The sequence below is a fragment of the Struthio camelus genome, chromosome 15, assembly GCF_040807025.1.
Source record: "Struthio camelus isolate bStrCam1 chromosome 15, bStrCam1.hap1, whole genome shotgun sequence".
In the NCBI taxonomy this organism is placed as follows: domain Eukaryota; kingdom Metazoa; phylum Chordata; class Aves; order Struthioniformes; family Struthionidae; genus Struthio; species Struthio camelus.
Window position 1 is genome coordinate 1,770,016 of NC_090956.1, and position 23,783 is coordinate 1,793,798.

A 23,783-nucleotide genomic window follows, 5' to 3' on the forward strand; every position below is an offset into this window, starting at 1 on the left:
TGCCGCGCGTGGGGTTCGCCTGTGGTCGGTCCCGGCTGCCGTGGTGCTCTGGCCTCTCTCGTCCGACTGGGTCTCTCGCCGGCAGGAGCAGAGATGAGCATCGCCTCTCGGGGACCAGCTCGCCCAGCTTCGCGCCCGGGGACGCTTCAGGTCACTGCAGCAGTTGTTTTACAGTGTATCGATGAGAAAGACATCAACGCGCTTATTACAGGAGGAGGAGGTAAATCACTGAAATTAAAAAGCATGCAGGCAACCACCAGCCTCATTTTTCACAGCCGCTGCCATCGCTGTCCCTCCAGGGCCCGGCGCAGAGGAGCTAAGCACTGCTCTTGGCAGCAGCTCCGGGCTGGAAGGGCCTGGGGCTGGAAAGCAGGTGACTGCGGCAGGATGGCTGCTGGCAGCCGGCTCCCACCGAGGGCCTGCCACAGGGCCCGCAATAACTCACGCTAGCCAGGAACAACTCTTTCCACTTTTATTGTCAATGAAGAAATAATCAAATCTATATTACAATCTTAAAAACAGTAGAAAATGTGAGTAAAAATGCAACGGAGGCTTTTTCTCTTTAATGTGGAGACCATTATTACAGGGTGATGAACAATGGACTTGTGTTACTTGATTTGAGAACTAGCTGTGGCATAAAAATCGTACCTGGCTACTCAAGAAAACACCTCTTCCCAGATGGATCAGCCTGACATCTTGGCAGTAAAATTAAATACTAGAGACAGAAAGGGGTTGGGGACCCAACCCAGGGCAAGGCCTAATAGTTCTACCATTTACAAAGGGACCAGCATCCCAGCGCTCGTCCCCCTCGACAGGCCGGCTCCTGCCCGCGACAAGCTGAACCGTTCAGTCCTGCCGTCGGCCGAGAGCCACACTGCTTTCGCACCAGTGCTGCACGGGGCTGCATGTGGACTGGAGCCCTGGCTTCGCAGCCAGCCCCCTCACTCCAGAGGATGCTCCCCACTTGTAGAGAGGAAGAGACACAGTGGAGAAGGCGGCCTTGGCACCAAACCAGCTTCTGCTACAGTTCCAGTTAAATATGGCAGATCTGAGGGACATCTGGGGATCCTCGGGCCAAAACCATCTTGGGAGCTGCCAGTCGGGGTCCCTACGGGTGGGGAGACTGGCCAACGGGAGGCAGCAGGCAGTGGTCGGTGCGGGGCAGGAGCTGCAGCAGTTATTTCGTAGTGGTGTTAGTCACCCAGCAGGCCGATGGAGGGGAGGCGTTTTTGGTCTTTCAGTGTGCAGGACTAGCGTGGTACTCTCACTAGCACGTCCAGACCTGTGGAGGAGAGACAACAGGAACCCATGGCAGTGACGTACTGAGCAGCCTTGCGGGCTTCTCTTCATCAGCTGTGCCGATTCCCTGTGGGCTTTCAGCATCCACAACACCCTCTGCCCATTGAGAACCATCCCCATGTTGTTTGTTCAAACCCAGCTCCTAACTCATTTAATGCCCTAGTTCCAGTCCTGGAAGAGACTGAACCTTCCAGGAGAAGCCTGGGAAAACCAACCTTTACAGTGCTGTCCACGGCGCCGGAGAAGAGGCGGCCCCTGGAGACCGCGAGGGCAGTGACGCTGCCCTGGTGTCGCAGCAGAGTCTGAGTACAGATCATGTTGTCCATGCTCCACACCTATGGGGACAGAAGAGGCGTGAGCAAGTGCCACCCTAAGTGAGAGGCACAGGGCTCCAGCCCAAACCCGAGCACCAGGTGAGGAGGGAGATGCTGAGTGTCACAGGGTTCAATCCAGGTGACACGAATTGTATGCAAGGCCACGTGGCATGCAGGGATAAGGATCCCCCATCGTCCAGGCTACGTGTTCTCCCAACAGCACCAATGGCACAGACCTGGCCGGGTGCCCCCCTAAACACATACCCTGAGAGACCGGTCGTATGATGCACTGAAGACTTTGGTTTGATCCGGCGTGGAAATGACAGCCAGGGCATAGACCGTACCCACATGACCGGTCAGCGTGCGGACTTGTTCCTTTGTCTCTATATCCCAGACCTGAGGATGGACAGTAAGGCTCAGAGATTGTGCCAAGCTGCAGGCCACCAACTTCTCCTCTGAGACTCGTGTCCATCTTGACCCACATCTCCATGACACGTGCTGCGTACCCATGCTCTGGGTGTACCGCAAAGAGGACTGGCAGGGCCAAGCCTCCCCATCTCCTCATCCCTCTCCCCCAGCCCCAGGCCAACAAGCACATCAAACCCCACAGCCCTTACATGGATGAGGTTCTCATAGGTGCCACACACAATATGGTGGTTTGTCACAGCGATGGAGTAGACGCTGCCTCCTGATGTCTGCAGCACATGGACACACTCCAAGTTCCGGATGTCCCAGATCTGAAAGAGCCACCAGAGCAAAGGCAGGATGAAACCCATGCAGGAACCCCTCTGCAGAAGGAAGCTGCCTCCTTACGTTAGCACTGAGACTAAGAGAGCAGAGCCTCCTGGGCTGTCTTCACCGAGCAGTGAAACTTTTTCTGCCTGTGGGTAGGGATCAGTAACTTCTACCATCAACAAACCAATCCTTCAACCAAGATCTGCAACAGTGATAAGTCCATGAAGCTGGTGCTGGACCCTATCAGTGAGGGGGCAGCCTGGGCAAGCACTGGCTGCAATCTGCTCTCTGGCACATCATCACGTCTTGGTGCCAAAAGCTGGATTAAATACAATGATCCCTTTCCTGGGAGAGCTGCAGAGTGAGGGGAAAGGAATTGTAAGAAGCAGCACAGGTTCTTTCAGTCAGGAGAAACTGAAGGTGTAGAAGGCTTCCCTCCAGAAGCCTTGGAGATAATAATTTCAGAGCTAAGAAGCTACTCTCCAGCCATGTGAGCAGTTAATCTGGCTCGATGGGTGCCCAGCTGAGGTCTTCAAGGGCAAATCTGTCCAGCTGGGAATGTTCAGCACTGACTAGCGAAGTCCTGCTGTCTTATTTAGCTGCCCAACTTTGAATAGCCGGGCTGAAAAAGTTGTCGAGATTGCATGCCTTGTGTGAGTGACTATGCGCACACACACACACGTGCACGCACAAACCAGGCCTTGATAGCACTGGAAACTGATGCAGACAAATTAATAGGGCTTTATTAACACTGAGAAGACAAGCTTCAGATTCTCCAGTGTCACCCAGATGCTGAGAGGTGAACTATTCATCAAAGCCTGAGCCAGCACAGATGAGAGCATTTCGGAAACCACACACAGATTTATGGTAACTCTGCAGCCAGACAGTGACCTTCTCCTCTTATCAGCAGGACTGTCAGTGCAGATAACACTGCGGCAGCTGCAGAGGCAGTGCGAGAGGCGCCATGGCTGTGAGGCCACGTTTATCTTAGCTAGCATCCCCCAGCAGCCGCACTCACAAGGACCAGCCAAAGCCCTGCCCTCAAGCCTGCAAAGATGCAGTCACCTCAGCAAAATCTAGTGTGTCAGCAACACTACAGCAGGGCTCTCGAATCCTAGCAGCTGCCTTTTGTCCTGCACAACCAACCCCTACTGCAGGATACAGACATTTACAGGCACAGGGAGAGCCGATGGCTTACAGCTGCCACCAGTCTGAGAGTCCCACCTTGATTGTTTGGTAAGATCCGCTGTAGAGATAGTTTTGAGAAGCCACCAGCGCTCGCACCCAGTGATTGAGACCTGTCAGTTCCTTCTTCAGCTTGAGTTCAGTACCCACGATATCCCAGACCTGTGGAAAGCATAAGCAGACATGTGCGCACACACACACACAAACACACGCACAGGAGTCTCAGTGGGACTGGGCAGCGATGGTACAGAACCAGTCAGCTACTAGACAACAGGCCAGCTTCGCGAGGCCAGGCCGCTGCCTACCTCTGCACAGAGCCAGCACAAAAGCTCACTAAGTGGAACCTTGCCCTGGCTCTCCTGCCCTGTGGGAATCAGCTGAACCCACTGGCTTACAGATAAAACATACAATAACTGTGCTGAATAAGCATGTTCCCAGAGGGCCTGAGAGAGCTAGCTTGGAGCCTGCATCACCACTTGCAGAGAGCCTTCCCTAGCAGAGCCACGGGCTTGAAAACCTACACCAAATCTGCACAGTAAAGAACTGCTCTGACATTCCTGCTCCTCACATGTTCCTACAATGCAGGGCTCCATTCCCACAGCTCCTGCAAAGCCCCAACCAAGCCCCCCCAGCACACAGGGAAAAGACTGAAGGGTCTGATACCACCGTTCTGAACAGAGCTGCTGACCTGCGCTGCTCAGCGGGTAAAAAGGGGCTGGGGATGACAAAAACGAAAGGCCCCACGTTCTCCTGTACAGCGCTGTCTCATTGCTCCTCCAGTCCCCAAGCACTCTCTAGAGAGCTGAACTACTTCAGGCCCTGAATAAAGAAAAGAGCATGCACCCTTTTACAAAGGAACAGTCCCATAAGCTGTCTCACCAGGAGCTGGAAGCAGAACCAAGGGAATCTGGCCAAGACTTTAAAGGGCAACTTGCAAAGCTGCTCCCTGATTTCCACATGCGTTAGGAAAAGAATGCAGATTCAAGACCCCTTGGAAGGTGTTTCAAAACAGGCAGCCTAAACCCCCAGCCAATTCTGGATCCCTGGAACAACTCCCAATGGCCTGAGCAAGTCTGTCGGGGGCCCAAACAAACACACACCCAGGAATTGCCAATATACTCCACTTGCAGTCTCAACTTGCAGACTCAGAAGAAACAAGAGTTTTTTTCACCCAGGTCTTGGAACATCTTTGCCTTCAGCACCGAGCACTGGCTAAATCTCTGCAGTGCTGGCTTCTCTGTGTAGCTCAGGACAGTGTAATAACAAGGTCACCTACAGACCCAAATGCCATTTTCTTCCTGTCTGGGAACTGCTGCCTGAAAGCTTGTACCATCAGTCACCAACCAGATCAGCAGGAGCCATCTCAGAGCTCTACCTTGATGGCTTTGAGAGAGCCGCTGAACAGCATGTTGTGCGAGGAGACCAAAGTGCAAACAGGATTGTCATGTGCTCGGATCGTGTTCACTTTCTGCAGGTTTTGAATATCCCAGACCTGCAAAGGAGAAGAACAAGAGCCCGTGAGGGGCAGGGGCAGGGGCAGGCCCCTTGTGATGGCTCCCTGTTTGCTTCTGAAGGCAAAGAACATAGGCAGAAACACAGAACAGGGCACATGTATGGAGCCACTGGCCTGGCCTGATTAGGACTGACCACCCTTCCCCAGCCCACCCAGCTCCGAGCACCCACTCCCATGCAGGAGCCTGTAGGAAATCTAGCCTGTAGGAAACACCCAAATTCAACCCATGGGTAAACTGGCTGAAGGCAATGGACAAAGCGCACATGGGATATCATTCTTACTCCACCAGCAGCTCCAGAGCCTTACAGAAAAAGGTTGCAGGTCCCTGCTCTACAACAGCCAGGGACTGGCCTGCAAATCTCACATCTCAACTCCTAAGCAGAGCAGGGGTGCTGGGTACTCACAATAATGGTGCAGTCAGCAGAGCCACTGTACAGCTTGTTCCTGTAATGTCACCAGAAAACAAAAGGAGGTCAGCGAGGCAGAGCAAGGAGTGCAGGGTCTCAGCTTGTTCCCAAGCTCCGTGCTGGGCCAGGGGCTGCATTCCCAGTCTCACTGGGCCAAGGCTGAACACGCTAACCCCAGGAATGGAGCCGGGGGCTCAAGGGGATGCCAAGCCGGACTGGCCCTTCAAGCAGCAGGCCCAGCACCCCCAGGCAAGCAGGGAGGAAAACTAGAATAGGAAGACAGAGATCTGCACTATGTACATTTTTGAAGAGCAAAAGGCAAGATGGGCATTTCATGAAGAAGTTCATGAGGCTGGGGATTTTGTGAGCAGCTAGGCCTCCTATCCCCTCCACCCACATCCCAAAACATATGTACAATCCTGGTACGTGCAGGACAACTCCTGCGGAATTTAAGGGCACGCTTAGGGGACCCCAGGGCTGTCCTTGTGGCCCCCCTCTCTTGGGCAGGGGCAGGCATTTGGCCCCACTCACCCTTGGATGCAGAGAGCCAGTACAATTCCATCGTGACCCTCCAAGGTCTTTTGGCACTTGTATGTGGTACAGGTATCCCACACCTAACAGGAAACACAAGTCAGCAGAGGATCACATGCTTGCACTAGAGAGCAGCTGGGGGCCTGAGCAGGAAGTCAGCAAAGCCACAAAAGCACGGATATGAGGAAACAGACTGTCATCTGGGCACCTGTTTTCCTGTCTCCCAAGCAGAGATAAGCGTGTCTAGGAAAGGAAATTTACTGCAAAGGGTCAGGTTGAAGTTAACAAGTGACACTAAAGAGCAGCACACAGCAGCCCTCTCCAACACTGCCTTCCACAGCCCCAGGCCAAAAAAGAGAACGCGACTGAACCAACGAAGCAGCCCCTGGGCTCCTGCTTTAGCAATTCACACCCTGTCACTAGGGCTCAAATGGCTCAGTTTCACTCTCCTCTGCTACTGCAAAGTCTATCCCCGCTGAACATTCAGAGCTCTCTCAAGAGAGAGAACGTGAGAATGTCGTGCTTGCTTGGCTGGGCGTATGGTGCCCAGAGCAGCCAGGGCAGTGCAGGAAGCACTGTCCATTTTCTGTCCATACAATGTCCATTCCGTCCATACAATGTCCATTTTCTTCCATTTGTCTCTTGGTTCTCTCTCAGAAAAATTAAACCAAAGCTCTGCTTCTGGCAGGGCTAGCCACAGCAGTCCCAGCACGGCTAAGGGCTGCACAGCTCCCCAGCTCAGCCAGCAGCCACCACTGTGACCAGCAGCCAACACAATGACATTGGGAACTATTATTTTGGTTGCACTGAAGCAGCGCTGTCAATTTGAGTTCCTGAAAACAGGACAAAGAAAAGCAAATATGCCATAAAATGGAAACAATTTTATCAGGGAAAATATTTTTTCTAAGAAGATTTTTTAAAGCAAGGGAAAATAAAAAAAAATCAGAAGCTGAAATAGGCTTGGATGCCTTAGACAGCAGGCAAAGCAAAAACACGAGCAGCAGATTCTAATCAGGGCTTCACAAAAGCCACTGTTTGTCTCTTGATATCATTATCACATAGTATTTCCTCACAGAGAAAATGAAAAATACTTTTTTGCCCAACTATAATTGCAAAGACTCATTTAAAATTAGAGGAGGAACTTTGGGAAGTGAAACCCCCTGGAACTGGAACGCAGCTTCTATCCCACCTGCAGCACATTTACAAATGCAAAAGACACACGGACGAGGCAAAGCTCGTACCTTAATGGTTTTGTCTGAAGAGCCACTGAAGAGCAAGTCTCCTATGGAATAAACGCACAAGCACCACACAGGGCCCTGGTGTCCCACAAAGGTCCCCTTGCATTTGAAGATCTGCTGAGGGTCGTAAGCTAAGGAAAGGAGAGAGCAGGTAAGAGTGGGAGAATGGTGCTGAGCCATGACATTGTGAGTTCAGAGAGGAGAGATCTCCCAGCACTGTCCAGGCAGGGACCAGGCAGTATCCTCGCGCTTCTTATTGTTTTAGGCCAAAAGGAACCGTGAGACCCTTGCAGTCTGGCCATGCGTCCCACCCTCATAGCTCGCCCGGTTACCACTGCTTTGGAGCCCCAGGACTAGTCTCCCTAACGCACCTCCCAGGCTGGACCTAGGGAGGCCAGAGATGCAGAACCCATCACTTTCCTTGACACCTCCTCCCAGCAGCTGATAACCCTGCAGCACTGTGAGTCCCTCTTCAGCCACTGCTTCTGGCCCAATGTCTCCCACCAGTATTTTCTCCCTGCAACAGCGATGATCCTATAAACAAGTCACTGAGGCACCCAGAGACAACCAGCACTTTGCTGGTTAGACTTTGTCCATGACTGAGCCCAAAAGAGCTCACCAGGACATCACCCCAAAACAAGCCCAAGCAAATGAAAACCGTGTGCATACTCACATCCGAGGATGCCCATGTTGAGTCGAGCATTAATGTGGGAAAGCTCATCCTGGAAGACAAAACAAGCTGCATGAGCTGCAGAGCTATTGAGATTAGCCTGCCCTCCAGGGCATGGCTTTAACACTGTTCCCCTCCACTGCTGAAACCCCTCTTGCCTCCGGACAGGTCTCAATTTCCTGTGAAGGCCCTCCCTTTAGCAGCCAACTCATTCTCTGATAGGAGGTACCAGGACAGAGGGGCCTCCTGCCATAGGACTGCATGCATACATCCTACTGTCTCCTCCCTCCAGAGAGAACGGGGTTCTGATGGCATCTCATACCCCAACTAATCCCTTCAGTATTTAGGCAGGCACAGAAACACCTTTCAGAAAATACTGTCCTTCCTTTGCCATTCACAGGACTGCTAAAAATAATCAGATCAGTTTTGGGATTGCTTGCTGAATTGGGCTTTTGAAGTCCACCTTTCTGGAGAAGAACTGGAAGGTCTTTTCATAGCCCCCTCCAGGATGCAGTCCCTGCTGTGTCCATGGTGACCCTTTTCATTAGTGTGCCTAGGTGAGCCAGGGCTAGCTCCTCCTCATCTAGTGGGATGCAGTTCACCTGAACTAGATAGGAACATCTATCCAACATCAACGCTACAATAACGTCCAAAATCAGGAGGCACCTCTCACTCCAGGCTTGTTAGTTAATCTTCCTGCTTTCTCCACAGGCAGAGAGAAGGACATGCTGTCCCTGGCTAATATGAAAGGTACAGGAGTGCCCAACCCTTGGAGCACAGGGCTCTCTCTTTACAGCAGAGGTTCTTTCCTATGGTTCTACTTCTCCCAAGAGCAGCAACAGGCTGAGGAAAGGCAGCTGAACCAGTTAAGACAGCTACTCAGATGCAGTGCCCAGAATGCGCCTGCTGAGCTGCCTTAGGAGCTCCACTAACTCAGCCTAGAGGGAACCTTCACATAGACCCCAGCTGCAATAAGAACAAACCAATCCTGGGATGAGCAGAGCCAGCAAGAAGGGGGACTGCAAAGACTCCCCCTTGCCAGAGGAGAAGCCTGACTAGCAGCACAGCCAGCAGCTAACTCTGTGCACAATCCCCACTCAACACAGGGTCCCATCTCCCTTCCCAGCCAGCCTGGGGCTCACATTCAGCATGGAGGCGTCCCTGCGGAACTCCATCAGGTCCTCGCTCAGCTTGCTCTGGTTCTCATCCAGCACATCTACAAGAGATGGACAGGCCCATGTTCACTGCAGAGTAAGTTAGGGAGCCCAGGGGAACAGGCGGAGGACACCTGCTACCACCCAACCTCTGAACAAGGAGGGAGCAGAACCTACTGGTGTTATCAGCAGCTAAAAGTGGGAGAGCGTTTGCTACTCGAAAGCAAATTGTACTTGGATGCTGAAGACCCAGCATATTTTAGAGGCGAGTGGGGGCTGGGCATGGCACAGGTATCCAGAAAACATGCGAGCTCCAGCATGTCTGCATTGCTAGCTCTTCTCACTCACTCATTTTTATGGGGGTCTGTGCACATGAATGTCGCAGGAAAAAGTTGCAGGAAAAAGGTAGTAGCTACTTGCTGACACTTCTAGGATGTTCCTATGAGCAGTGATTGCAGGATGAGGTCTGATGATGTCCAGGTGGCAGAGAAGTCCATGGGACCCCTGCTTATTTCTCCCCAAGGAATATCTGAACCTCCTGAAATCTGCTCAGCACCAGCTTGAAACATGGCACAAATCCTGTAAGGCACTATCCTAACAAAGAGCTGCCCTGTCTCTACAGCTACAGCTCTGACCAGGGGGCCTGCTCGGGCCAACTCACCAAATTTGAGCTCCAGGTTTTTCTCCAGCTGGTCGATCTTCTCTGAGAGCTTTCCCAGCATGGAGCGCAGGAAGGCAATTTCCTGGTCCTTCTGGGCCATTGCCACTTGCATCTCATGGAAGCGGTCATCTGTCTGCTGCAAGAACTCCTTCAGACCCTCAAACTTGCAAGTCTCCAAGTGGGTCTCATAGGTGTCCTGATTTCCTATGAATGTACACCTGCGAGGAGGGGAGGCAGATACTGGCTGAAACAGGGCTCATACCGGGAGAGCTTAAAACTCAGCTCATTCCTGAGAGGGAGGTCTGATGCCTGTGCAGATCCCCAGCTGTTCCACTCCTCTTAGGAGGAGCAATGGTACTGTGGTTCACTGCCCTGCTGGGGGCAGGTAACTGCGGGGCAACAGAGAGGCCAAGCAGCTGCCCTTCTTGCAGCTGGGGTGCTTGCCCAAAGCTGAACTGTCTGTCCATTTGTCCAGGAGGTTGCAAGGAGCAGCAGATCTTGGGCAACAGTCAAAAAGATCATGTCACTTCATGTGCTAACTGGGAGTCCTATCCAAGAGCCATCAAAACCAGTGGAAAAACTGCAGCTGACCTCACAGGTGCTGGCTTGGGCCAGTAGCATGGCAAGGAGTCAAGGCTATTCTGTCAGGGTGTGCCTTGCTCTGCTTCTGCTGAGGCACATCTTCCTGCAAGTCACCTTAGCTGTGCACCATGCAGGGAACCCCCAGCCTGGGCTGCACCTCTCCTTGGGTGACAATCAACCCTCTAGGGCTGATCGGCACTTCCTTGCCCTGGAAGGACTGAGCTGAAAGAGAGTGCTTGCATTACTCTTGTACTCATCCTCTTCCCTGCGTGACTCCCGCCACATCCTTCCACTGGTCTGACTCTCCTCCAGCTGGTTCTTCTGCCTAGACACCTCATCCACCTCCTCAGCTGCCAGCAGGCTTTACAGCTGGGCAACATGACCTACCTGTTCTTAACAAGAGGCTCAGGGGCTGCTTCTGTAATCCCTGCACACCTAATTTCAGTCTCAGGCCAGTGCACAGCACTGGGTAGAGCTACTCTTAGCCTGTGGGGCTATCCCAAAGCCATAGTATCCAGAAAGCAGCCCAGAAATGAGCTCAATGCATCCTTCCCACTATAAAGCACAAGCTCCTTACCCGTATTTGGAGTGGGGACATTTTATGTGTTCACACTCTTTGAGATGTGCCTCCAGATTCATTTTGAGGAGAGGTGGGCAGCTGGGGTTATTGGGGCAGCGAACCGGCCTGTAATCACAGCTGCTTTCATGATCTCTGCCCATGGAGAAAAGTAAAAGGAGGAAAAATCAGCAGCAAGCAAAAATTATTGGAAATGACATAGTTCATCAGGAGAGGGGCAAACCAGCTCTGTGAGACTGTCAAGCAATCAAAACCCTTCTGCTCTAAGGCTGCAATTACAGCTTTAAATTCTCATTTGGCCAGAAGGTTGAGAGTAATAGTAGGCCACATTTATGCAGGGAGCATCTACTTCTGCAGCTGATCAGCTGAGCCTCCAGACAGCTGAGCCTCCAGATAGTTATCAACAACAGACAACGGCTGGGTAACAGGGAAGAAAGCAAACGCATTTAGGATAGGGAAGGAGGATTTCAGAAAACACATACCCAGGATATAACTAGGATAATTCTTCTCTCACAAAAAGAATCACAAGGTTTCTGCTTGACAAAGGCCACAGTGTTTCACCCCAGATGTGAGGTGGCTTCTTTCACAGTGTATCCCCTGTCCTGATGCTGAGACACTCAGGTAAGCTGTGAGTAGAGAACAGCATCCTTTTCCTGAGACCAGCACACCTGCCCCCATGCTAAGACTGAGACATAGTGGAAAGAACTGTCCCCTCGAGTCACCCTGCCCGTTCCCACACCCACGTGTGCCCCAGCAGAGCACTTCTGGCAGAACCAGGGGAGCTGCACTGTCCCCAGGAGCCACGAAGCAGCACAGATACCAGAGCAGATTGCTGGCAGTGGAACCCCCTTTCCCGGAGAGGCTGCCTGCTGGTAACAAGCCACTTACTTCCTGGCACTCAGTTTAATTGTAAACGGGCATCCACGGGGGTCCACCTCGAAAGCAGCGGGCTTGCTGCTGGCTGCAGCCCGGCAACCATATTTGCAGTGAATGAACAGCTCCCCAATCTGCTCGGCCACCGCGATGTTGTTAACCACTACGGTCAGTTTGGCATTGTCCACAGGGCACTTCTCTGCCAGGTGGGGAAGCAAAAGAAAAAGAGAGAGAGTCAGCAAGGGCTGAGACACTGCAGGAGCTTTTTAAAATGCCTCTGTGCAGAGATTTTTTTTTTTTTTGGCCTTCTCCAGCTAAGACGGCTAACTCTCAAATTGGTCACAATGGGACAAGGCATGAATATTCACACAAGTGCTGCAAGCCACTAGCTGTGGCTTGTGTTGGGGCACGTAGACAAGTTACAGTTTATGTTAATCCATGATAATTCAAGCTAATTGTCAAGGAGAGAGGGCCACACTAATTCAGACTACCTTGTGCTTGCTGAAGTGCAGGAGTATTCACAGGCAGTGACACAGGCAGCTGATGCCCCATAACCTGTTCCCCCATCCAAGCCTTGGGCTCAGCTCCACCACTACCAACTGTGCACTACGCTACAGAGATGCTACGATGAAGCTAGAAGCAAAGACACAAGCCTGGACGACAGGAGCAAAACTGAGCAACTCAGGATTGCAATTACAAAGCCTTTTGCTACAAATCCCTTGGCTGGGACAGATGCAGCACAAAATGGTGACAGAGAAATCAGCATACAAGACAGAGGGACCCCTCACATGTGAAAGACAAACACCTTGAGGTAGAAAGAGCTGCTGTTTTGCCTGAGCATTCAGGGAGCCTCCTCAGGGCTTGCTGCTCTGGTAATAACAAATGACTTAGCTGTATGCTCAACAATGGCTTTCCAAGAGGGGCACAGGCACAAGATTCTTGCGCCAAATAAAGCATTTTCATAGCACAGAGTCCAAACCAAAGAGGAGCTGGTTAGGCCAGGCCAGCAGCCAAGCCAACAGCCAGACACTTGGGCTCCACCAGGTTTCTGGAAGAGCTGGGTGAGTTAAAGCTGCTCTGTGTGCTGCTTTGCACTGACTTAGCCAGTGGCCAGAGGGCTGGCACTAACAGGATGGGGGAGGAGGGCTTTGATGGGTCTCTGCCAAACACAGGCCCCCTGTTCTCTAGACAGGCAGCCACAGAAAGCTTTCATTCTGGATTCACGTGAACTTGTATACCATCACAGCTCAGAGGTTTTCCCCTACCTATGCCCTCATTACTGCAGTGGTAGCCTGAGACATATGGTTTGTTTTAGGACTTTCAGACATCTTTCTGCAGGTTTCTTTTTAAGAGAAAGCAAAGAAACCAGAAAATAATAGCATCTGGAGCGTGTCACACAAGAACAGTTCTATACTCACCAGATGTTAAGGCACATCTTCTACAAAATGTGTGCTGGGGAGACAAAGAGGAACAGCAGTGTCAGCCAACGGTATCAGACAAATGCTTCCCTGTGGCTAAGGATGGGCAAGGTGGGAGATACCAAAACCTGTGACACAGGGGCCTCAGCAGTTAGCTATTCTGCCTGCTTTATAACTCGGCATGCCCTTGAGTCTGCATCACTAGACTTAAACCAGCCTACAGGGGAGAGCATTGCTCAGGCAGCTAAGAGTCCAACCCAGGACCCGTTCTGGAGAAATATTAAGGACATGCTTTGAAGCTCTCTGAGCAGTCTTCATTGTTCAGGATCAGATGCAAAACAGGGCCATGGACATGTTCTGCCACATTCTGATACTCCTGCCCCTCGAAGGCTGCATGCAGTCTCCACTGTGGTGCAGAAACATGTTACTCCTCTCATTTCCCTGCGAAGCCTTCAAGGGGAAGAGCACCAGTCTGGCCTCGGCCTCTCCCTCTCCTTGGCCAGTTAGCCCATCACATGTACTGCTGCGTAGCTCTTCTAACTTAACTGAAGCTGTCCTGCTGTCAGGTGGATGAGACGGCTGGTTTGGAACCCCCATTACATGCACTGTAAATCATGCTACTTTAAATAGCTCTCTCCATTTCTATGCTTACAGCAGAAATGTATGGTAAAAGTAGCAAATTCAATCGAACATGCTAAGGAACACAAAGAAAGGAACAAAGGCTCCAGAATTTCCCTGGTCACAAACTTGCCCTGCGGGTTCCCTGGAGCCTCCTCAGCTGCATTCCCCGGGGATGGGGCCAGAGCTTGGCAGCAGTGCTGGAAACGCTGCAAGTCACTCTTACAGAGCTGTTATCTGCAGCCCTGCTCATGCTGCCTTTTCCTGCCCTGCACAGCTGCATGGTGCTCTCTCCAGAGCTGCCAAGCCAGGGCTGCAAATGAAGCCAGTCTGCTTCCTGCAGCAGAATTTTTTTCCTCACATTAACCAGCAAATCTCAATTTCTCCATGAAGAGCTGGTTACTGAAATGGCAGCAGAAGAACTACACCAACTTCCAACACCTTTGGGTGTAGCACTCCCAATGCAATAAACAATCCTGCTTTCTGCTTTTGTTGCTACTGCTCCATGCTAGGAGTTTGCAGCACTTTAGAAGCATTAGAGAGACAGTATCACAGAGCCATCTTTCTTCACATGTAGCACGGAAGCAGGAATAATATACAGTTTCTACTAAAATCCTAATCAAATGGAATACTGAAGAATATTCATAATACTCTGTGCCTTTCACTAGATGATCTCAAATCCCTTTCCAAGCATTAACTAAATTAAGTTTCAAGCCGTTCTTGTTTTAAAGGAAACACTTTCTTCCCAACTGAAGAACTGCTGTTTCTGGGCTAGAACGCGACAGCTATTCCCAGGAGGCAATAGCGCTCTGCAGAGCCCTTCAGGACAGGGAATAGAGAGTTGCAAACCTAGCTGAAGCCACACTAGAGAAAATTATTTAGGCCGGGATAAGGAGGCTGACAGTATAGTATAGCTCTCCTGGGAAAGGCAGCCCAGTTTTGAGCAAGCCCCAGTCTTTGCTGGCTACCTGCAGAGTGCCCTGCACTACAGATCGGTTCTGAGCTGCCTTGAGGGAAACCTAACGCATCCCCATCAGCATCTCTGCCTGCCATGCTAGCCCAGATCTCCCGGTCGAACACTGCCTCATGTTTGCTCACTCAGGCTGACAGTCACTGGGGACAGTCAGGGCCCTTGCTATAAGTCACAGAGGTCATCTGTGGAGCCCAAGCTCTGGATTTAGAAAAGTACTTCCTTACCCCGCAGGTTGTGATGACTGGATCCTTAAACACACTACAGCACAGTTGGCAGCACAGCTTCACAGACGGTTGTTCAGCAAACACCAGTGGCTCCTGAAGAGGAGGAGAGAAAGGGACAGAGGCAGCACAAGAGTCAGTGCAGGGCCTGCCTCTACAAAGGCAAGAGCCTCCAGCTCTCCACAGGGAACATAGCTCTCGAGTGGCGAGCATGAAGGGGCACAGGGCACACTAAGACTTTCATTATCTCCAAATAAACTTTTGTCTGGATCTGCTGATTTCCAGTATGTAAGAGGCAGGGGAGAACTTGTGCATGGCTCTCAACTCATCACAAATTTCGGGCTATTGGCATCTGGCAGGATCAGGATCCCTGACAGCAAACTGCACAGACCAATTTTTTTGCTAGAAAGACTCACGTCACCAGAACTGTGGCAGCTGCTCTGTCTGGCACGCTTTGCTTAGCTGGACTGAACATTGTGCTGTTGAAAATGTCCCAGGTACTAAGCCTGAAGTTTAGAAACAGTTTTAAAACAGTTTGCCCTTTTGTATTTTTGAAACGCCCTGAAGGAAGGGCTCTTTCATTCCCTTGTGGAGCAGAAACAACATTGCTTCTACCAAAATAGGCCCATCTCTGCAGTTCTTTTTATCCTCTAAGACTGCCGGAGCACTGGCTCTGAGCTCGACTTCCCCAAGAAGCACGGTTCTCAGCTCCCCACGGGAGCAGGGCTCCGCGTTTCGGAGCGTTCCAAATTAATCACTGCAGTTCAGTCTGCCTTTTCATCCTGTGCTGCTCTCAAAACTGCAAACACCACCCTCTGAGTTCCTAAATATGAAACGCGCTTTTATCCCAGATCTGTGGCAAGAAGCCTCCTGATCTTTTATGTGTCCAGTCTGGCGTTAGTCACTGGGTCACAAGCTAAGCTCTGCTTGAAAGTGTCCTCCCCCTACAAAGAGTCACACGTGGACAATTCCTCGCACCCTCCTGGGCTTTACAATTGTGTTGTTACAATTGTGTAAAATCATTAGACTTGTGTTATTCTTGCTGTCTAGGGCTAGATCACCAGCCTAAAGCTTTGCAACCCCCTACTGCTCTGCAACAGAGCCAGCGGGTCATGCATGACTTTTTGCAAAGACTTACAGCTTTTCTGAGAGGCAGAAAAGCCTCACCATTGTCCCTTCTTTCCCCGTGGGGAAATGACACACAAGGAAGCAAAGTGACTTGCAGAAGTCAGTGGTGACAACAAAATTAAAATCAGATTAAAACCAAATTTAAAACTGACAGCCAGGCTCCTAATCACCAAAGACTCAGACACCACCAAAATCTGTCCGTGATAGCTCTGCATACTCGCAACAGTCCACTAAGGTACTCTCATGACACTGAACTTCCTAACCCTGCTCCTTCAGACAATCCCAAATACCTACTGGCTCCTCCTCTTCCTCATGAAGTGAGAACGTCGAGCGCAAGGACATGTTGGACTCAGAGTGCAATGAACGGACGGAGATAGCAGAGTCAGAGCGACGTGGGGTGCTGATCGGAGGCTTCAAAAAGATAAAAACCAATTCTTGTTATTGCAAATAGTTCCCCTGCTCCAGAACCCTATGCACAGAGACTCCAAATTTAATCCCCCCTCCATGAAACTCAGCTGCTCCATTTGTTCATCCAGTCTGCCAAGCTGCATTGAATGGTGAGCAGAAGTAGTGTGTCTCACTGCTACCTGCCATTCCCAGCGGTCTGGGAAATTTGCACCACACACAAAGACACGACAGGCATCGTTCAAGTTTAACATACCCTACTAAACGAGGCTGACATCTAAATGCCAAGCATGTAACTTTCTCAAAGGTGCATTTGTTCATATACTTACTGTGCCTACATGCAAAGCAATGGTTTGGAAGAATTAATCCTTCACAGAAAGCTTTGTAATTCTTCCCCAGACAGCTACCAGGTTCTGCAATTTCTACAATCGCTGCAGCAGCACTTGTTGTTTCACTCGCTATCTAACTTCTGCCAAATTTCTTTGCGTAAGTGTGGAGACTTCCTTCTATTCAATTCAGTAACAGCCTTGCTTTGTCGCTTCCTGTTTGGGAGGGGAGAGCTAAGTGGACACTGAATGCACCAATCAAGAAAAAATCACACTGGTTGCAGAGTCCTTGGGATTGGCTTTGAGGGGATGCTGCCCCTGGAATATTAACCAGAGGCACGTCTCAAAGACGCAACTCAGCATCAAAGCAAAAATGCAGCAAGCTCTACAGACCAAGAGGGGATTGGATCTGGGGGCCCAAAACAGACACAACAGCCCATAGCACAACCACTGCTGGGTTACTCTGGAAGATATTCTGTTGGCAAACTGGGAATAAAAGTCTTCAAGGAACAGAATGAATGGACTGACCAAGAAATGGCAGAATGAAGCCATAAGCTTCATAAGTTTAGCGTCAGGAGATGACCAATGTCCAGGTTGTTTGGACCTGCAAGTATCACACCTGTACCTAGCTTGAGTGTAGACTGCATCCTTGGCGGTCATAGAACTGCCGGTTGGAAGGGGCTCTGGAGATCACTGGCTCAGCCGACCACTTGAAGCAGGACCATCCCCGGCACTAGATTTGGTCAGCCCTGGCTTTGCCTAACTTAGCAGGAAAAGCTCCAAGGATGAGATTCGGCCTCCTCTGGCATCCCTGTCCTGCGCTACCTGCCAAGCAAGAAGTTCTTTCCCTAATGTTCAATCCGAACATCCCAAGCTGCGTTTTGTGGTGTTTGCCCTGGGTGAAAGTGTGTAACATCAGACCTAAGGACAGACAAAAAGGATACAAGAGGCCCGCTAGGAAATTCAGCAAGAAAAGATGTAAGAGGAACTTCAAAGAGCATCTTTCCTAGAGAGAGAATATACTGCAGTTCTTGTTGGCCTCCAGAAGAGGAACAATCTAGGATTCTGCTGGTTCTTCACACTGCTCTGCTTTCAGATTTTTTACAATCCTGGATCCTAGTAGCTTAGAAATGCTCCATCTGCTTAGAAGCCAAAGTGTAAAGCTCTTTTTCATAAAGAAGGCACACTTATTGGCTAAATATGTAAACCTTGAGGAGGAAGGGTTATGACGAGGTAAATCAATTTTATGTGTGTATCCATTAATTTTATTATTTCCTCCACTAGTAACAGAAGTTATTAAAATAACAAGAGTGACTGTGCTTAATTTCTATTCTGGAGGTGACACAAAGACCACAGCATCAAAGGCAGGCTCTGTAGGGAGGCAGTTTTATCAACAGCAGCGTCCTGCATGGACTGCAGCGTGCAAGGAGGAGGACGACAACCCAAGAGCGCTTCCAGGAGGCAGGGGCAGAAGACACAGCCTTGCTATGGGACTGGCTCAGCTCTCAGTGTTCTGGCTGGGCTAATGCTGGTATAAACTGAGCACGGAAGAAACTGATGTGTGAAGAAAGATCGCTCCACTGGGACCATGGTGACAACACTGACTGGCAGAGGTGTGCGCTGGTGTTTGCTGCCCCTCTCGCTGTCTCCAGCCTTTGCTTTTACCAAGTAAACAAGGCTAAGTCTCGAGAGACCCCAGCTCTACAGGGTCAATGACTGCATTTCTTCCCATTCCAAGCCTGGCCTATTTAGAGCATGAACTTTGCAGGGTAAGGACAATTTATCACTAGATGCATATAGCAGCTGGCACAAGGGGAGGGTGCACTTGCATTGCAAACAGACTAGCAGGGCTCAGGAACACAGGACCCCCACCCTGTAGGCATATGTCCAGGTTACAGGACACCCATGCGTACCCTAAGCCACAGAGCACAGGGCTGTCCCACCGGGTTTGCAGATCCAAGGCCTGCAGAGTTCAGGGGCAAGGTCCCAACCAGTGGCACTGCTCTGGCCAGAGTCAGATGTGGGAGGATCTATCAGAAGGGGTCCGCCTCCCCGAGGCTCCACAGCTGCGCCAGGGCTATTTCTGCGCTAAATGTCAAGTCCATCTTCAAACAGCCCAAGTGATGGAGCTGCTCAAACAACTTCTGATGGAGGATTAATAACTTGTGGCTGGCAGATAACTCAGTCCAGCCTCTGGTTCATTGATGCAGCTGCATGTGAACAAATGAGACTCTGGACAGCCACAGCCAGCTCTTCCTTCACCAGTGTACGTTTGCCCAATATTCAGCTGTAGTCTTTAGACGTAGCTCAGACCTGGCCTCCTTCTACCGTATCAGCTAAAAAAGCAGCCTCCATGTAAAGGGGAGCCAGACCTAGAGCACAGTACTCGCTCCTGTTCCCTGTAGACAGAGCGAGGCTGGGAACACGTGGCACTGTTTTCAGGGAAGATGACAGCAGACGCTCTAATAATCCCCGCCTTGCACACAGAACATTGCTCTGCTTTTGCTTTCATTAATAGAGGCTTTAAAAAGAAAGAAAAAGCGGGGGGGCAGTCACAGGAGGGCTCTGACTCGTCTCCAGCTGTCTCTGCGATGATGGCTGAGAAGCCTTTGGCAGCTTTTGGAGAAAGGAAAACTTAGCGATCAGGAAGGGAAATCCCAGATTATTTCTTGACAAAGCAAAGGAAGCTGCACAAAGAGGTTAGTGAGAGTTTGTCTGGAGCGGCAGGCAGAGCAGGGCTGTGGCGCTTCTGGTTTTTAAGTACCTCATGCCGCAGGCTGTTTCCTGAAGCAGTCATTACTCCTCTTGCTATTTTTGCTTAATGATGTTTAGCACTCCAGGGAAAGTAGGCTGAGACTGTCCAAGAGGACTGGGGCTAAGAGCTAAGAGAACGCTCTCTTATTCTTGGCTGCACAGCTCACTTTGCCACATTGGGGCTTTCAAAGTTGAGAGTCAGGGAGCTTCAGTGTCAGACGTGGCTAAATCTAATGCCTTTAGCACCCTCTATTCCCCTGGAAAATCTTCACCTGTGTTTTGTTACAACTGTACCATCTCATGAAAAGGGCACAGTGAACACAGCATTCAGTCCACCAGCTCAGTGCTTCCTGCCAAGGGCTTGCTGCAACAGTGGTCCAGCACCATGGCATCAGTGAGGCAACGCAAGGTTGCATTTGCCAAGGATACAGGCCAAATATTCAAAGGACTTTTTGAAAAACAAACACACGCTCACACAAAACACAGCAAGGTCCCTGGGCAACAGAAGGAACTTTATAGGATGCTGACGATAAACCTCTTTGCAATCTGGTATCAAATTTATTTTAAGAAGTGTGGTAGCTCCATACTGTTACTGCCAACCCAGCGTCTCTGTCAGTGCCTAACTTAATCAACAGCAGTGATCCACTTATCCCTGGCTCAGAAGCTGCATCTCGTAACCTGATAAGCAGCCTGGCTACTCCAAAGTCTACAAGTACTTGCTTAATATGAAGAATCTACTCACATGCTTAAATCTAAACAGGCGCTTGTGGCTACAAGGTGTGGCTGGAGTACTAGGGACACTAAAAGATCAAGGCCTCAGCGCTCTCTGTTCACTGAGGTTTGCTTTCCTGTTACTGTTCTTGATTTAACTGAATTAATTGATTTAGTTGGTCTTAATTTCTCTTTAAGCAGCCAACCCTAAGACCTGCTGGATCACTAAATCTCCAAAAAAGAAGCTACTCAGAGAGTGTGAAATGAAGGAGGGAGCCTGATACAAAACAGGAAGGAGTGTTTCTGCAAAGGCATTGCGAGACTTGGGAAGGGTTTGCGTGAGAAGACCCCACTGATGTAATCCCCAGGGGCTGAGTGTAGTCTGTAGTGCCAGGGGACCGGCTCGGCGGGTTTCAGACCTGCTCCCTGTGGTCAGAAGCCCCATCTGGAGGCGGAAGGAGGAAGGGATTTTGCTGGTCATAACTGTGGGGCCGGCTGCGCTGCGGAGTGGGCCGCGCTGCAGGGCTGTCCGTCTAACAGGCCCTGATCGAGGCTGCCTGGCTTCAGCCATGGCCTCAAACATCGCTGACAACTCTGTTTCCTCCCGAGTTCAGGAGGAGACTCAGGGCACACTGCTTACAACAGGAGGCAGAAGCACCCCCACAAATAGGCCTGTGGCATTTGCAGTGCCTGGACTTTGTAAGCACGAACAATTTTCAAGCCAGTCTGAAAATGAGCACCAGCAGTGCCAACCCAATGCCCCAGGTCAGAAGCTCTCTCTGCTCCCCCACTGCTCCAAGCATGAAGACAGCTGGGGACTGCTGAGGTTGGTCCTGCCCCCAGTGCAGACATCTGGCACTGCATCTGATACAGTGCAGTGCACGGGAATGACGAGGGAGGCAGGGAAGTCTGGAGGAGCACCAAACATCTCTCATTTGAGAGATAACCAGCTAAGTCAGACAGGAGGGGGGCTCCTTCCAACACCTACCATGCCATCGTCCTCATCTCGTGGGGAGTAGGTGAGTGTGCTGGAGGAGGATGGGGTCCGACGATGCTGTTTAAAAGTATTGGTCCCGTCAGCTTTAAAGCAAAAAAAAAAAAAAAGCAGCATTTAGGCTCCTCAGTACCACTGCCAAGCTATGGGTTTCTGTAGCTCTAAGTTTTCCTTGGAAAAGACTAGGGATTTCTCCCACTCCAGTTTTTGACCTGGACACATCAGTGCAGGCAGAACTGATCTCTGACAGCTTGCTGAAATGCATGCAACCCTTTGAAGGCAGCTTGCTCAGAAAAGAGCACAGACAATATTCCACCAGACCCATAGGTTTAAAATATTATTAGAAGGAAACCTTATACTCCCACACGTTTCAGTCACCCACAAAAATTCCTTAGATCAAGGGAGGTCTGAATATTTTATAACACGGGAAGCATGCTATGTTAAATTGGAAATATTTATATGAAGATCACATTACTGACTTACATAAAATTTTAAATGTAAGTATTCAGGAGTTCAGAAATATCTGTACAAATGCACAAATGTAATCCAAACCCTTCCCCCAGACAGATGTTCACTTCCGTATCTAAATCAGTGTTACAGTTTCTTATCTTTACTAAAGTTAAAGCATTTTTATTCCAAAATGAAACTAAACCTCTTCCTACATACATCCCACGTGTCAGGGCTCAGACTCCTTGCCTGCTGGGCTTTGAGGAAAAAAATATAAATATAAAATGAGCAGGTATACTTATAACCCCTCCTGTCTGTGCTAAAAACAGCCACAGGGGTTTTTACCAAAGTGTCCAGAGTGACTCACATTTAGGCAGAAAGCGAGGATGGAAATTTTCTGCCCTGACAATGATTGTGTGAGAAGTCACAGGGAAAAATAGAATTTGGAACTGAGCTGCGTATCAAACCCTGCTGCACTATCCTAATTTCAGCAAGGGCTTCCCAGTGGCACTGTAAAGACACTTCTGCGCATACTCATTTCCATCATGCTTGATGATCACATGCCATGATCAAATAACACCGGGGCTGTGCAATACTAAAGATAGCACCTGCCTGTAATGAACATATAGTGATTCTCTCAACAGCTTTATGATCTGTGAAGCAAACAAACAAAATTGGTAGGAATCAGGCACAGCTCTCTGGGGAGAGGGGAGAAGCTCCACACCTGAAAAACGCTCACCCTTTGTGATGGTTGTCACAGCAGAGTAGGCTGGCCCAAAAGTTGTTTCCATTCTTGTCTGAAATACGGACAGAATGAAGGTCAGTGTGTATCAATCCAGCACAACTGAAGGCTTGCTACCTCTCTTGAATTCGTGAAAAAATATACATATATAATATATATTCTCAAGTTTCATCTGTGAATACTGTGATTTTTAAGGCGGCAGAAAGTACCAAATTGTCAACAGCTATCTTCATTTTCTCAAAAGAAAGGATGAGAAGATGAGAAGCAGTCCTAGCTCCTGCCCTCTGCTAACAATTGCAGGCCTTACCCCGTTAGTGTTTTCAGAAGTAGTGATGTTTGTTGTGCCACTGGAGAAACGATTGTAGCGAGCGTTCTTGTTTGAGCTCATAATCTAGACCAGCATTTGTTAGTCATGGGAAGTTGGCTCTGCAGAAAAAGAAAGACAGAAAGAGAGAGTTAGTTCATGGTACATATTTTCCTGGTGCAGAAAGGGCTCGGAGCATGCTCTCTCATAGCATTAAGTACAAGTATTTACCTAAACTCACACAAGCTTGGATTTCCAGAAGCAACTGGCAAGGTCCCTTCAAATCATTCTGGGAAGAGCGTTCAACATTTTTTATAAGATCAGATATCTTTTAAAATGACACCCTTATCACCCAGATACTGGAATCCTTACAATCACTAGCTGCTTTTACAAGCGTAGGACTGTTTTAATAGCAAATGAAACTTCTCAAGAGACTACGCTAAGACAGACAGCATCCCACTGGTCATAATACATGGCAGTCCTTTCAAAATGAGACCCGTAGAGACAGTATGCACCGATTGTGACTGACATAATCCCAGAGGAGAATAGGGCTACGCAGTCTCTGTCTACCTGGTCCTCTTTTCCTCCTCCGTTTCGGTGTACTTCAGAAAGCACGGTACCTGTTGCTTCCCAAAATACTTTGCACAGAACAGTGATTAGTAAGTAGTGGCCTAAAAGGCAGCCACCTCCAAGATACACTGCAACAGCAAGCACGGAGCAGACTGTACAACAGCAGACAGGGGATTTTGGCCAAGGCCACAAACACAGTCCTGCTCTTACAAAGCGCCAAGGGAGTTGCATGGCGCAGAGGGCAGAGAAGGTCTCTGGATGTAAAGCTATACCAGTAAAACCCTCATCTCATTAACTGCATAGCTTAAGCTGAGCTGGCCTCGAGTATCGGGCCCAGGGAGCCTGTTCACTCTCAGCTTTGTGGCTCAGGCCACCTTCCCAGCATACGATGGAAACATCCCATTCAATCGTCCCCCTGGGCTTTGCTGAAGTG

General features: G+C 49.9%; 1 protein-coding gene across 17 annotated transcripts in view; it reads right to left on the reverse strand.

The window, feature by feature from the left end:
• Positions 1-458: 458 nt before the first annotated feature.
• TRAF7 (TNF receptor associated factor 7) overlaps positions 459-23,783 on the reverse strand; it is a 37,660-nt gene continuing 14,335 nt past the window's right edge. For 5 of the 17 annotated variants that reach the window (XM_068909218.1, XM_068909220.1, XM_009666289.2 and 2 more), the window contains 20 exons: positions 22,784-22,902; positions 22,474-22,531; positions 21,282-21,373; positions 16,392-16,508; positions 14,973-15,065; positions 13,158-13,191; positions 11,755-11,938; positions 10,867-11,001; positions 9,708-9,925; positions 9,035-9,108; positions 7,896-7,944; positions 7,226-7,353; positions 5,985-6,067; positions 5,451-5,490; positions 4,909-5,025; positions 3,573-3,695; positions 2,231-2,350; positions 1,878-2,009; positions 1,515-1,634; positions 459-1,282 (listed from right to left, as the gene is read on the reverse strand). In XM_068909218.1, coding sequence (XP_068765319.1) covers positions 1,268-1,282; positions 1,515-1,634; positions 1,878-2,009; positions 2,231-2,350; positions 3,573-3,695; positions 4,909-5,025; positions 5,451-5,490; positions 5,985-6,067; positions 7,226-7,353; positions 7,896-7,944; positions 9,035-9,108; positions 9,708-9,925; positions 10,867-11,001; positions 11,755-11,938; positions 13,158-13,191; positions 14,973-15,065; positions 16,392-16,508; positions 21,282-21,373; positions 22,474-22,531; positions 22,784-22,864 — 2,013 coding nt within the window. In that variant the 5' untranslated portion in view covers positions 22,865-22,902 and the 3' untranslated portion in view covers positions 459-1,267. Of the gene's footprint in view, positions 1,283-1,514; positions 1,635-1,877; positions 2,010-2,230; positions 2,351-3,572; positions 3,696-4,908; positions 5,026-5,450; positions 5,491-5,984; positions 6,068-7,225; positions 7,354-7,895; positions 7,945-9,034; positions 9,109-9,707; positions 9,926-10,866; positions 11,002-11,754; positions 11,939-13,157; positions 13,192-14,972; positions 15,066-16,391; positions 16,509-16,831; positions 16,991-21,281; positions 21,374-22,458; positions 22,532-22,783; positions 22,903-23,783 lie in introns of those variants that run through there. The other 12 variants (XM_068909215.1, XM_068909216.1, XM_009666287.2 and 9 more) reach the window with 6 other exon arrangements.